Raw genomic sequence first — 15,651 nt, forward strand, 5'->3', positions numbered from 1 at the left:
ATCAGTGTCATTTTCATTCCTAAATTAGTGAAACACCCTGACTTAACCCCAGCAGAAAGAGCACTTCTTGCACTTCCATCAAGACTGGGAGGGATGGGACTAACAAATCCAGAGGAGATTGCTGCCACTGAACATCAAAATTCACTTAAGCTCACAGCAGCCCTCACGGACCACATAAGAGCCCAGAATGCAACTGGGGACGTGGATACCAGTGAAGTAAATAAGATTCGTAGGTCCATTACGACAGATCGACAGCACTGCCAAAATGATAAGTTGCAGCAACTGTTGCTGCAGGTACCAGAAAATTTGAAAAAAAAGTAGCTATAGCGCAGGAGGTGGGCGCCTCGAACTGGTTAACTACGTTACCGATAAGGGCAAATGGTTTCAGTCTTAATAAACCAGAATTTACAGATGCCATTGCTCTAAGGTATGGACGGCCAGTAGAAGGTTTGCCCTCCCAATGGGTGTGTGGCTCTTCCTATGATGGTGATCACGCCATGGTGTGCAAGAAGGGGGGCTTCATATGCATGAGGCATGACGAGGTAAGGGACCTCACAGCAAATATGTTGAAGGAAATCTGCCGGGATGTCATGGTAGAACCGACCCTCCTTCCATTGGATGGTGAGATCTTCCAACACAGGACTTCAAACACATCTAACGAAGCCCGTGTGGACGTCAGTGCTCGAAGATTCTGGACGCGGGGACAGCGAGCTTTCTTTGACATCAGGATTTTTTATCCCATGGCCGCATGTCACCGTAACCTAGCTCTCGATGCTGCACATAGGAGGAACGAGAACGACAAGAGACGGGTATATGGGCAGAGAATTCAAAACGTTGATCAAGGCAGCTTCACTCCTCTATTGTTCACAACCTCTTGTGGGATGGGACCAAGTGCAAGATGTTTCTACGCCAGACTCGCGGAGGTGATCTCCGAACAGAAGCAGCAGCCCACAAGTTATGTTACAGCCTTGATGAGATGTCGACTGTCTTTCTCTCTCCTTCGGTCGGATTTGCTCTGCCTCAGGGAAACGAGAGCTTCTGCCCCTACTCCGACAACGGCTGCAGATATTGACTATGAGGCTACCGTCACTGAATGCCGCATAGATCTGCGGTTCAACTAATTTAACACAGATAGGATAGCTTCTTATGTATTAGGATATTTAATATTAAGGTAATTAAATGGTGGCGAAGGTGTGGCTATTGGGGGAGGCTGGAGGCCACGTTTAAAAAAAAAACAAAAAATAAAAGTAGTAGTATTAGTAGTAGTAGTAGTAGTACTATTATTATTATTGTTGCTATTATTGCTATTACTATTTTATTATTTTATTATAATTTTATTATTTATTATTTTATCATCATCATCATCTTCATAATTTTCATTATCACCTTCATTACCTTCATCATCATTCAACCTCTTCATCGTCATCTTCATTATTTTCATTATCTTCAGCTTCATCATCTTCATAACCTTCATCACCATCATCTTTACCATATTCTTCAATATCTTCGTCTTCATCATCTTCATCGTCCTTATCTTCATTATCTTAATCTTCATTATCTTCATCATTTTTATCATCCTCATCATCTACATATTCATCATCTTCATCACCCTTGTCATCCTAATCATCTTCAAGTTCATAATCGTCAACTTCATCATCTTCATCTTCATCATCTTCATCATAATTATCATTTGCATTGCTTTTGTCTTCATCATCTTTATCTCCATCACACTCATCTTATTTAGCATTTTCATTATCATCACCTTCACCATCTTCATCTCTTCCATTTTCATTATTTTCATCTTCATCATCTTTATTATCATCATCTTCTTCATCTTCTTCTGCATCTTCTTCATCATCTACATCTTAATCATCTTCATCACCTTCATCATCTTTATCATTTTTATCGCCTTCGTCATCTTCATCGTCTTTATCTTCATCATCTTCATCATTATCATCTTCCTCATCTTCATCATTGTCATCTTCATCATCTTCATCTTCACAATCTTCATCATCATCATCATCATCATATTCATCATCTTCATTTTCATCTCCATCATCTTCGTCTTCATTATTTTTATCTTCATCATCTACATTTTTTATTTTCATCATATTCATCATCCTCATCTTCATCATCCTCATCATCATCATCTTTATATTGTTTCTCTTCATCTTTAACATTTTCATCATTCTCAACTTCATCATCTTCATATTCATTATCTTCATCATTTTCATCATCTTCATCTTCATCATCTTCATCATCTTAAACTTCATCATCTTCATATTCATATTCATCTACATTATTTTCATCTTCAGCATCTTTGTCTCCATCATCCTCATCTTATTTATCATCTTCATTATCATCATCATCTTCATCATCTTGATCTTTGCCATCTTCATCATCTTCGCCATCTTCATTTTCATTATATTTTTCATCTTCAGCTTCAAATGTATTATTTTCATCATCTTCATTTAATCATCTTCATCTTCATTATCTTCATCATCTTCATTTTCCTCCTATTCATCATACTCATCTTCATCTTAAATTAGCTTCATCTTCTTCATCTTCATTATCCTCATCTTCATTACCTTTATCTATAATATCTTCACCGTTTTCAACATATTCATCTTCATCATCTTCACATCTTCTTTATCTTCATCTGCATCATCTTCATCTTCATCCTCACAATCTTCATCTTCATCATATGTATCTTTATCTACATCAGCTTCATTTTCATCATCATCATCATCTTCATCTTCATCATATTCATCCTTATTATCTCTAATATGTTCATCTTCTTTACCTTCATCTTCATCATCTTCATATTAATTATCTTCATCATATTCATCATCTTCATTGTCTAAATTTTTATCATCTTTGTCTTCATCATCCTCATTTTCATCATTTACATCTTCATCATCTTCAATTTCATTATTTTCATCTCCATCATTTTCATCATCTTCATCCTCACCTTAAACTGCATCATCTTCATCTTCATCATCTCCATTATGTTTATCATTATTATATTCACTCTCATCCACATTACCTTCATCAACTTCATGTACATCATCATCATATTTTTCACCTTCATCTTAGTATTATCTTCATCTTCATCATCTTCATCATTTTCATCTTCATCTTCACCATTTTCTTCATCTTCATCATCTTCACCATCTTCATCATTTTCATCCTCATCTTTAACTTCATCATCCTAATCATAATCTTCATCTTCATCATCATCATCATAATCATCATTATCATCATCATTTTCACCATATTCTTCTGTATCATATTCATCAACCTCATCATCTTCATTTACCTCAACTTCATTCTTCATCGTCATTTTCATTATCTTCATCTTCACCATCTTCATCAACTTAATCTTCATGATGTTCATCATTTTCATGTTCATCATCTTCATGTTCATCATCTTCTACATCTTCATCATCTTCATGTTCATCTTCTTCACCATCTTCAACATCTTCATCATCATCATCTTCATCATCTTCATTACCTTCATTTTCATCATCATCATTATTTTCATTTTTACCATCATCTTCATCATCTTCATCATCGTCATCATCTTTATCTTGTTTATCTTTGTCTTCACCTTCATCATCCTCATCGGCATCATCTTTATATCCATCATCCTAATCATGTTCATCATCTTCACCATCATCTCTTCATCATCTTCATCATCTTCATCTTTATCAAATTCATCATCCTCCTCATCTTCTTTTTCACTATCTTTATCATCTTCCTCGTCATCATCTTCATCTTCATCCTCTATCTTCTTCATCTTCATCGAATTGAATTGAATTGAATTGAATTGAAGCAGGTTATTTAGCCAGAAATACACAGATACAGAGTGGATTGTAATAACAATATTAACATAGCTGAGCCAGTTGAGAGCTTGAGCACTATTTTAGGCACCTGAGATATACTATACATTTATCTCAAGGAAGTATTATGTAACAATTAGTAACATCTGGAATAGTACAATAGCATGGTGGTAATAAGAACATCTCATAATGTTACCACGGTTATCACTTCAATATTTATTTATTCTATTTATTTATTGTTTTTATTATTTTTTTTAGCTTACTTTTGTGTTTATTTATATATTACATACATTACATAAATTACAGTGGAATTAAAAAACATAAGTATAATGGGGGAGCAGTACAACCTGGGTTGTACAGTAATAAGGTTGAATAAGAGGTCAGAGCTATCAGGATTATGTCTAGTTGGTAATTATGTTTAATGAAATGGTAATTTCTTATCTATTTACATGACAATTTCCGGTAAAACGGTTTTGATGGTAAAATAAAAGCAGGTACTGTAAATATAGTAGGTATTACAAGAAATATTAATACTTAGACAATAGATATTTTTTAAGAGATGATATAAAGGAAGGTAGTGCAGTCTTTGCTCGGATGGGTGGGGGTAAGTTGTTCCACACCTTCACACTGTGATATTTTATGGAGGTCTGGGAATGAGGGGAGCACGTGGGGGGTGGTCTTAGTAGCTCTGGGTGCCTTAAGTTGTATCCCTGATTATTCAGGAACTGGAAATAATTATTGTCGAGCAAATGATTGATAGATTTGTAATCAAAGAAGGCACAGCAGTAGGTGTTCATATCTTCATCATATTCATCATAATTATTTTCATCATATTTATCATTGTCATCTTCTTTATTTTCATCAACATAATTTTCATCATCTTCTCTTTTATCAATTTAATTTTCATCACCATCATCATCATTATTTTCATCATTTTCATCATCTTCATTACTATTCATCTTTGCCGCCTTCATCATCTTAATCTTCAGCATCTTCATATTAATCATCCTCATCATCTTCATCTTAATTATCATCATCATCTTCATCATCTTAAACTTCATCATCATCATCTTCTTTTTATCATCTTCATTTTCATCATCTTCATCTTCATCTTTTTCATCTTCAGCATCTTAATCTTCATCATATTCATCACCTTCATCTTCACCATCTTCATCATCTTCCCCTTCATCATCATTATCATCTTCTTCATTATCTTCATCTTCATTATTCTTCATCTTCATCATCTTTTTCATCCTCATATTCATCATCTCCATATTAATTATTTTCATAATTTTCATCATCTTCATCATCTGCATCTTTATCATGTTAATCACCTTCGTCATCTTCATCATCTTCAATTTCATCACTTTCATCATCATTTTCATCTTCATTATCTACATCTTTATCATCTTTATCTCCAATATCCTCATCTTATTTATCATCTTCATCTTTGTCATCTTCATCATCTTCATCTTCACAAGCTTCATCTTCATCTTCACCATCTTCATAATCTTCATTATCTTCATTACCTTCATCTTCGTCATCATCATCATTATTTTCATCTTCATCACCTTCACCATCTTCATCTTCATTACCTTCATCCTCATTACCTTCAACATCTTCACCTTCATTATCTTCATCTTCATTATCTTCTTCTTCATCATCATCATCATCATTATCATTTTCAGCTTCATCCTCTCATCATCTCAATCCTTATCATTCATCATTTACATATTCATCATATTCATCATCTTCATCATCTCCATCTTCACTATATTCTTCATTTTCATGTTCATCACCAATATCTTGATCATTTTCATTTTGATCATCTTCATCTTCATCAACTTCATCAACTTCACCATCTTCATCTTCATCATCTTTACCTCCATCATCCTCAGCATACTGATCATCTTCATTTTCATCATCTTCAGCCTCCTCTTTAACATTTCCATCTTTAGAATCTTATTCATCTTCATCATCTTCATCTACACCCTCTTCAATCTTCATCATCATTATCCTCATCATATTCATCATCTTAATGTATTCATTTTTATCATCACCATCTTTGTCTTCATCATCTTCATTTTCATCATTTTCATCTTCATCATCTCCAATTTCATTATTTTTATTTTCTTTATCTTTATCATCTTCATCATCGTTTTCTTTATCACCATCATTTTCATCTTCATCGTCTTCATCTGCATCATCTTCATCTTCATCATCTTCATAATTTTCATCATATTCATTACTTTCATCTTCATCATCTCCATCATCTTCATTTTCTGCTTCATCATCATCACGTTCATCTTTATAATCTTAATCATCTTCATCATGTTCATCATCATTTTCTTCATAATTTTCATATTTATTATTTTCATCATCTTCATCTTCATCATCTTCATCTTCATCATCTTCATAATCTTAATCATCTTCATCTTCTTCATCTCCATAATCTTCATCTTTTTCATCTTCATCATTTTCATCTTCATCATCTTTATCACCTTCAACTTTGTGCAACAATTGTTTATCAGTCCACAGCTTACAGCCCAGAGAAAAACAGCACATATATCTGTGATCGGAGGCACAGGTGTGTACACCCATGTAAGTTGACCCACCCTTCGTAATTAAAGTGAGATTAAGACCTGACCCAAGAGGGGTCACGGTCACAATGAACCAGAATTCTCACTGCCACGCGATTAGCTAAACCCGGCGACATGACCGTGTTACTCAAGAAGCTACCCCCCAGCCAGAACACCTGTCACCTGACCAGACACACCCAGATTAGTGATGACATCTTCCGGCTTGTCATCGCCAATATAAGAGTCTGCAGCTGCCTCCACGAGCATTTGCATTCGGATCATTATTGTAACAGGGACGAGGTCGACAGCTCCTCCCCACAGGGAGACTTCTCTCCCTGCCACCGCATCTCCAGCTAGCAGTCTCCCATAGGAGACATTGTCCAGCAGCACCTGATGGACCTCCCTCAGGTCACACGTGCGTCATTGTCAGAGCTGTCCATAGGGTGAGTTACTTGCGGGTGGGAAGTGTATCCATTTCATGTTTGTTGTCCGAGAGTCATTGTATAATAACGTAAATATAATGATCTATTAATGTGTGTGTGTGTCATTGAGGTAATTAATAAATAGTTGTATTGAAAGTAGTTTTTAGAAAGATTTCCCCTAAGAATATATTTACAGTTTAAATAACTAGCCGGCCATGCTACCAATCTTCTTCACTTTACAATCCTACAACTAATAACTTCTTACTATTATTTCTACTTAAGATCATCTCATTAAATTCGTCATTGTATAGATATGTACATACCAAGATGTGTGAACGCGCCTGACACCAGGACTCTTGTTACCATTCGTTGTACCATTTATTCGCATGTCTGTATTACTACATATTATTATAGCATGTCTGATGTCCATGCTTATGTCTAATGCCTATGTTCATTTACTATGTCCCGATGTACTATGTCTGTACCGCGCTAGTCGAGTAATTAGAAGACCTCATTTATTGTCCTAGGAATGTCTAGCAACTCCCCTTGCCTGGCTAGCTAATTTCCCTCAGATCGGCCTCGGCCTACCTACGGTCCGGGGTCCCTAGTAACCGCTCCTGTATCGGTTGGCTATCACGCCCAGTCTTGTACCACTTGTTGAATATATCTACTGCTCGTGCCCTGGAGTTTCAAGAACCTTGTCTAGGATTACATCCACCACACCACATGGCGCAGTTTGAGTAGCTCCAACACGACAGTTTACAAGCCTCAAGAGCCGGCCTCGTCTGTCCCGGCCTCGTCTGTTTCCCGCCCAGAAGATATACTCCACAGTGCCCCTGGATTTAAAGTGCTTTGTGACCTTGTGAAGTGCCCTAAGTGAAGTGCAGTGCCTTTCATGTCTCTTTGCTATGTTTCTGCGGCCCTACAGGTAGCAGACACGCCTCCAGCCCAGTTTCCAAGACAGCACTTCCGGCATACACCCCCCATCCACGGAGGCTCGCAAGCCACTGCCCGCGTCCCCTTACCACCAGCATCTCGCCCGGGCGCGCGGAGGAATACACCGCCGCTAGCCGCCTCCTCTCACTTCACAAATATTACAGTCAGTACTCTTTTACTTGCCAGCCAGTTCCTGCACTTAAGCAAATCCATTGGCGAAAATATAGCACTTCACCTTATTCTCCTTGTCTTTCCCATCGCAACAATACCAAGCACGAGATGTCTGACCACGACGATTTGCTGGGAAATTTATATGAGGATTATGAGGAAGACGACGCCTCACAGACCCTCCCACCCCCCCTCACGCCTCACACGCCGGGCGCGCCAAATTCAAAGGATGGGAGCCAGGATATACGTCAGTTAATCCACTTCCTACAAGTTTCTCAAGAGAAGGAAGCCCAAAGACGTCAATTAGAGGAGGAAAAACGACGTCAAGAGGAATTGTCAAGACAGTCAGAGGAATCAGCTTACCGCCTTCAACTTCAACAACAACACCAAGCTGATAACCGCAAATTCCTGGACCTATTGGAATTGCTGGCAACGAGGACGACTTCACCAGCTGCCACAACCAATTCGCCAGCTTCAGCCTCTTCATCTATCCTTCAGACAACGCCTCCTCACACGTCACCTATCTCCCCTAGGTATGCCTCAGTGTCTTCTCAACCACCTGTTCCAGTCTCAACTCTCGTCGACCTCTCCGTGCCTCCTCCACCGCCTGCCGTCTCGAGTACACCCCTGCACAGCAAGTCTTCAGTTCCCAGCCCCCCACCTCTTCAATCTGATGCAACATATCAAGTATACCGTCAATGGCGACGTCGTTTCGAAGACTTTGCTGTTATGTCTGACCTCTACCGAATGCCCCCTCATAAACAACTCATCCAATTAAGATCGTGCATTTCCCTCGATGTTCAACGCCTCCTAGAGCACACGCTAGCCATCCCCCCTGACTCCCCCAGGTCAGTGACAGAGGTTTTAAACGCCTTGCAGAGTCATTTCCGTGGCCTCCGCAATGAAGCTTTGCGTCGTAGGGAACTGCTATCCTGCAAACAAGCTTCTGGGGAATCATTCTCAGACTTCTATGCACGACTTAAGGACCTAGCAACCGAGGTGGACCTATGTACAGGCGATCCTGTAACCTGTGCTGAGATCCAGCTCAAGATGATCTTGCTGATGGGTGTACGTGACGAGGACCTGCTTCAGAAACTCCTCACCCTCGACGCCGCCTCTTCCCTCACCGACTTCGTCACCTGTTGCAGGTCGTATGAGGCCACAAGAGAGGCTGCCTCAGCTATACACTCATCGCCATCTCAAGTCCACGCCGTCTCCACCTACAAGAGGAATCAACGCCAGATGCAGACGACGTCCTCTCCACAGCCCCCGTCACAGTCACCAGTTTCTTCTCCCGAATCCTGCAGAAACTGTCAGCACCAGCATGGTCCAGGAAAGTGCCCTGCGGCTGATAGTACATGTCGAAACTGTGGGTTTCAAGGCCATTGGCCCCGCACACCTCGATGTCCTGCCAACAAGGCCTCATGCAACGCTTGCAACAAGCAAGGACACTTCGCCAAGTGTTGCAGGTCCACCAAGAAGCCTCCATCTCCAGGTCAAAACGTCTCTTCACAGCCCGACAGAACGTCCACACCACCGTCTCCCAAGAATAACAAAGGATGCCGACGCGTGGATGATACCTCGAGTGACAGGTCCCCCAAGCCCGTCAATGTTCGTCTGTCCTACGGTACCAACTCTTCCAACCTCCTGATGATACCTGACACGGGCGCGGACATCACGGTGATTGGACCAACACACCTGGACGCCCTCAACATCCCCAGGAGTAGCCTGTCACCCACAGCCATGAACGACGTGCTCACAGCGGACGGGTCCCCGATGTCTCCACCTTTGGGTTGCTTCAAGGCAACACTACAGCTCGGTCCCAAGTCTTGCCTTGCCACAGTCCACGTCCATGAGGGCATCCAAACCCCTCTCTTGTCATGTGGCCATTGTCAGGACTTGGCCATCGTCTCATCCGAGTTCCCAAAGCCCATCCTCGCTGTGACACACCTCAACAGGTGTGCAGAGATACCTGTTTCAGCCATGACCACACCTGCTGCCGCCCGGGAGTTCTTTTTTCGTCAGTTCAGCGACGTCCTTGTCTCCAAGCCCGACCTCCAGAAGACGCCGCTCAAGAAGATGACAGGCCCCCCGATGAGAATCCACCTCAAGCCTGGCGCGACGCCTTTCGCCATCCACACACCCAGGCCTATCCCCTTTGCCATACGGGACAAGGTGAAGGCGGAGCTCGATTCTCTGGTGCAGCAGGGGATCATCAGACACGCCGGTGAGGAGCCCTCCGAGTGGTGCCACCCTATGGTCTTGGCACCCAAGCCTGTAGGTGTTCGCATCACAGTGGACCTCACCCATCTCAACTCGCAGGTCTCCCGTCCCGCCCATCCATCGCCTACGCCCATCCAAGCAGTCCGCAGCGTCACCCCGTCTGCAAAGTTCTTTACCACGGCGGATGCACTACATGGGTACTGGCAAGTCGACCTGGCGGAAGAAGATCGCCACCTCACTACATTCATCACGCCCTACGGCCGCTTCCAACACTGCCGCGGACCCATGGGCTTCGCAGCAACGGGGGATGCGTACTGCCTCCGTGGGGATATGGCTCTGCAGGGTGTCACCAACTGCGTGAAGGTCGTAGATGACATCCTGCTCTTCGACGATGATCTCCCGGCCCACTTGAACCGAGTTCATCTGATGCTCACAAGATGTCGTGCCCATGGTATCACCCTGAACAAAGATAAATTTGTGGTCGCCGCCCCCCAAGTTAACTACTGCGGCTACAACATCTCGCCAGAGGGGATCTCAGCTGATGAGGAGAAGGTCAAGGCCATCAGGGACTTCCCTACTCCAGCGAACCTGACCGACCTTCGCTCATTTATGGGCCTGGTAAATCAGCTGGCCGACTTCTCCCCTAAAATCGCCACATCAGCCCAACCTCTACGCCCCCTCATGAGCCCCAAGCGCTCTTTCCTCTGGACTCCTGACCACGACCTAGCGTTCAGGAATGTTAAGAAGGCGTTGCTGTCACCACCAGTCCTGGCACCCTTCGACCCGTCCTTACCAGTGGTCCTCCAGACCGACGCCTCCCGTCTATACGGCCTCGGATATGCCCTCCTTCAAGACCACGGCCAGGGTAGACTGTGCTTAGTTCAGTGTGGCTCCAGGTTTTTGACGGACACGGAGACCAGATACGCCACCATTGAACTAGAGATGCTGGCAGTCGCCTGGGCTATGGCCAAGTGCCGCCTTTACCTGTTCGGCCTTGGGCATTTCACCCTCATGACGGACCATCGCCCGCTCATACCCATTCTTAATCACTACACGTTGGACGCCATCGAAAATCCTCGCCTCCAACGTCTCAAAGAGAAGACCGCCCCTTACGTCTTTACAGCTGTGTGGCGCGCCGGGAAGCTTCTGTGCATACCAGACGCCCTCTCCCGAGCCCCTGTTAGTCGCCCCACACCCGAAGATGAAGTCGACTGTACCATGGCCGCTGCTCACGTTCGGTCTTTAGTGACACACACAGCCACTTCTCTTGCTGACAAGACGACGACGACGCCCTCCATCGAAGACGATAGGACTCTCCAGGAGCTTCGCATCGCCGCCGCTCAAGACCCGGCATACGTCCAACTCCTCGACTACGTCTCCGCTGGATTCCCCACCAACCGCTACGACATTCACGCCTCCGCCCTCCCCTTCTGGAAGCTAAGGGATAGCCTCTATGCGGACGGAGAGCTGGTGTTGTACGGCCCCAGGATCGTCGTTCCCGCTGCCCTCCGCCGGCGCACCTTATCCCGCCTCCATGACAGCCACCGCGGCGTTGAAGCCACCAGGCGCAGAGCCCGTCAGACCGTCTTCTGGCCTGGTATTGACGCCGATATTAAGAGCACGGTTGAGGCCTGTGAGCCTTGCCAGCAACTCCAACCCAGCCAGCAACAAGAGCCGTACCTGTGCAATGACCTCCCAAAGCGGCCCTTTGAGTCCGTGTCCGCCGACTTCTTTAATGTGGCCGGAAAGTCTTTCCTGGTGGTCGCCGACAGGCTCTCTGGATGGCCCGTGGTAGTTCCCTGTGGTCGGGACACCACCTCTTCCAGGGTCATCCGGATGTTTTGTTGCTTCTTCCGGGAAGTCGGAGTGCCTCTCCGCCTCCGAACCGACGGTGGGCCCCCGTTCAATAGCCACGAGTTCAAGAGCTTCGCCGAACGCTGGGGCGTCCACCACATCGTCACCTCCCCTCATTACCCGCAGGCGAATGGCCACGCCGAGGCAGCGGTAAAGTCCGTAAAATACCTCATCCTCAAGACAGCACCGACGGGGAACCTGGACTGCGAGGAGTTCGACAGGGGCCTACTGGAACTCCGTAACACCCCTACCCCTGCCGGACGCTCTCCTGCCCAGGTGTTGTATGGCCGCCCCCTTCGTACTTGTGTGCCTGCCCACCCCCAGTCCTTCTTAGATGAATGGCAGATCAAGGCGGACGAGTGTGACCGCCGTGAGGCTGCCCGGATGGCCCAAGTGACAAGCCACTATGACGCCCAAGCCCGCCCCCTTCCCAGGTTGGCCGTCGGCCAGCAAGTACGAATCCAGGACCCGACGTCACACCGCTGGGACAAGGTTGGGGTCGTCATGGGCCGTGGCGAGCCTCGTTCGTACCAAGTCCGCCTCCCCAGTGGTCGTGTGTGGTGGCGAAACAGACGCCACCTCCGCCCAGTGCCATCCTCTAGTGACGAACCTTCCTCCCCGTCCCCTGTGTCCCCTTGCCCAGACCAGGAACGAAGGTCGTCAGTTGATCCTCCCATTGTCCCTCGCCGCTCCCCCCGACTCATGGAAAAAGAGTCCGTAGCCGCTCGAGATTGCACTACGAGCGTAAAGGGGGAGGGAGGTGTATAGATATGTACATACCAAGATGTGTGAACGCGCCTGACACCAGGACTCTTGTTACCATTCGTTGTACCATTTATTCGCATGTCTGTATTACTACATATTATTATAGCATGTCTGATGTCCATGCTTATGTCTAATGCCTATGTTCATTTACTATGTCCCGATGTACTATGTCTGTACCGCGCTAGTCGAGTAATTAGAAGACCTCATTTATTGTCCTAGGAATGTCTAGCAACTCCCCTTGCCTGGCTAGCTAATTTCCCTCAGATCGGCCTCGGCCTACCTACGGTCCGGGGTCCCTAGTAATCGCTCCTGTATCGGTTGGCTATCACGCCCAGTCTTGTACACTTATTGAATATATCTACTGCTCGTGCCCTGGAGTTTCAAGAACCTTGTCTAGGATTACATCCACCACACACACAGTCATCTTCATCATTTTCATCTTCATCATCTTCATCATCTAAATCTTTATCATCTTCATCATTTTATTTTTTTAATTTTCATCATCTTCATCCCCATTATCTTCATCTTCATCATCTTCGTCATTTTCATAATCTTCATCTTCATCATCACCATCATTATCATCTTCATTATGTACATCTTCATCATCTTCGTCAACTGCATCATCTAAATCTTCATGATATCCTTCATCTTCATCATCTTCATCATCTTCATCTTCACCATCTTCTTCATCTTCATGCTCATCACCAACATCTTGATCATCTTCATCTTCATGATCTTTACCTCTATCATCTTCATGATATTTATCATCTTCATTTTCATCATCTTTATCTTCATCTTTATCATTTTCATCTTTAGAATCTTCTTCATCTTCATCGTCATTAACTTCGTCTTCATCTTCACCACCTTTTTCTTTATCATCATCATATTCATCTTCATCATCTTCATCTGCATCATCTTCATCTTCTTCATTACCTTCATATTTATCTTCTTCATCTGCATCACCTGCTTCATCATCATCATCTTCATCATCATCATACTCACCATCTTTTTTCATATTAATCATCTTTATCATCTTCATCTTCATTATCTTCATATTCACCATCTTCATTTTTGGCTTCATCATTTACAACATTTTTATTACCTTCATCTTCATCATCTTCATTTTCACCATCTCCATCATCTTTATCACCTGTATATCTTCATCTTCATTAACTTCATCATCTTCATCTACATCATCTTTATATTCGTCATCTTCATCTTCATTATCTTTATCTTCATCATCTTCATCATCTTCATCTTCATCATCTTCATGTTCATCTTATTGACATTCATATTCATGCTCATCATCTTCAAGATCTTCAACATTTTCATCCTAATCTTCATCATTTTCATCTGTATCATCTCCATCATGCTCATCATTTTCATCTACACCATCCTCAAAGTCTTCACCTTCATCTTCATCATGTTCATTATCTTCACGTACATCATCTTCATGTTCATCATCTTCACCATATTCATCATCTTTGTCCTTTTCATCTTCAATATCTTTATCTCCATCATCCTAATCATATTCATCACCTTCATCATGAGCTTCAATATCTTCATCTTAATCATCATCTTCATTTTTATCATCTCCTTTCACCACCTCGTCTTTTTTTCATTATCTTCATCTTCATTATCTTCATATTCATCATCTTCATCATTATAGTAAATCTTTGTCAGATCAAACTAAGCCAGATTGTGAGATTGGATTAATCGCCTCAGGGACTATCTTAGATACTACACTTGATATTGCTGTCTATGTGTGCCATCAGTTCTCTGTGATGGAAGCTTTGGTCTTGGCGGGAGGTGTAATGATTGAATATCAGATCAAAGCTTACAGCCCAGAATTACAACACATAAAACAGCAAATACAGTACAGACCACATGGTACCGTAACACCACAGGTTGACACACCTCAGGTCAAGACCTGACCCCGGCCTAAGTACTTGCATAACCCTACGATATAACAGTGTTAAGGAAACCACACCTGGCCAAGACCCACCCGGGCGGTAATAATTACAAAGCACTACTGTACTGGGACATGGCCACACCTGGGCAAACAGCTGTCCAGACCTGACCCAAGGGAGATCAAGGACCCGCTAATCAGCCAGCACCCCTGTTACCCAACCCAACAACCCGGTCAAGACACACCCACTTAAGTAGGAGAGGTCACCCTCCGGCTCCTCCAATATATAGGGGTTGGAGCTCCTCTCGCCAAGGAAGGCCAGCATCCACGTCCCCTGTCCGGCTCATCAAAGAAGTCCGTCACTAAAGGCAAAGAGGTCTCAGCCGGGTCCATCGACAGAGTGCTGTCAATTCAACGTATAACAGTAAGTGCTGGCTGTGTAGGCGGTAGAGGTGCAGTGATCCCGAACCTCCCAACGATCGACTTAGTGAAGTGCCCATTCGACTTGTGAAGTTAAACGAACCTATCATAGTCTACCATACCCTGTGTATGACCCCCCATTAATTTCTCCTATGCAACTAGTAAAATAAAGCTGTAACATGCATTTGTGTTCTATATACTACACTTGTACTAAGCCTGTGTTAATATACGTAGTCACCCCCCACACCCTCGAAACACGCTACCAAACTTCCTGTCTTTACATCCTCCTACTATAAATATTCTACCTATATGTAATATCCTCTTCTGGTGAGTTTTGTCTCATTTCATCATCATTAGCTTCATCATCATCTTCATCATCTTCAAATTTATGATCTTCATTTTCATAATCTTCATTTTCATCATCTGCATCGTCATCATCTTCATCTTTGTCATTTTCATCATCGTCATCTTAGTCATTTTCATCATCTTCATCTTTGTCATTTTCATCATCTTCATCATATTCATCATCTTTA

At 43.3% G+C, this 15,651-nt stretch overlaps 2 protein-coding genes across 2 annotated transcripts; both read right to left on the minus strand.

The window, feature by feature from the left end:
- Positions 1-1,403: 1,403 nt before the first annotated feature.
- LOC121880322 (prostatic spermine-binding protein-like) lies at positions 1,404-3,430 on the minus strand. The gene is made up of 3 exons (XM_042387479.1): positions 3,274-3,430; positions 2,610-2,818; positions 1,404-1,529 (listed from the first exon to the last, which is right to left on the minus strand). Exons 1-3 carry the CDS (start codon positions 3,428-3,430, stop codon positions 1,404-1,406), a joined length of 492 nt encoding a protein of 163 aa, XP_042243413.1.
- A 3,395-nt stretch (positions 3,431-6,825) lies between these two features.
- Positions 6,826-13,858, minus strand: LOC121880323 (glutamic acid-rich protein-like). Its single transcript, XM_042387480.1, has 3 exons — positions 13,723-13,858; positions 13,468-13,659; positions 6,826-6,872 (listed from the first exon to the last, which is right to left on the minus strand). The coding sequence occupies exons 1-3, from the start codon at positions 13,856-13,858 to the stop codon at positions 6,826-6,828; spliced, it is 375 nt and encodes a 124-aa protein (XP_042243414.1).
- Positions 13,859-15,651: the final 1,793 nt, after the last annotated feature.

Source organism: Homarus americanus, unplaced genomic scaffold (genome assembly GCF_018991925.1).
Source record: "Homarus americanus isolate GMGI-L3 unplaced genomic scaffold, GMGI_Hamer_2.0 scaffold20930, whole genome shotgun sequence".
NCBI lineage: Eukaryota > Metazoa > Arthropoda > Malacostraca > Decapoda > Nephropidae > Homarus > Homarus americanus.

Bases quoted from the DNA above. Each gene is read 5' to 3' on its own strand.
- LOC121880322 (XM_042387479.1), bottom strand. From the start codon at position 3,430: ATGATGAACATGAAGATGATGAACATGAAAATGATGAACATCATGAAG. The intron at 2,819-3,273 runs GTGAAAATGATG...ATTAATATGAAG, and splicing joins ATATGATACAGAAGAATATG to ATGATGAAGATGAAGGTAAA. The intron at 1,530-2,609 runs GTGAAGATATTA...AATGAAGATAAG, and splicing joins AGATGAATATGTTGAAAACG to GACGATGAAGATGATGAAGA.
- LOC121880323 (XM_042387480.1), bottom strand. From the start codon at position 13,858: ATGAAGATGGTGAATATGAAGATAATGAAGATGAAGATGATAAAGATG. The intron at 13,660-13,722 runs GTAATGAAGAAG...ATGATGATAAAG, and splicing joins TGAAGAAGATAAATATGAAG to AAAAAGGTGGTGAAGATGAA. The intron at 6,873-13,467 runs GTGAAGATGAAG...CCCACCCGCAAG, and splicing joins GCATGAAGATGAAGAAGATG to TAACTCACCCTATGGACAGC.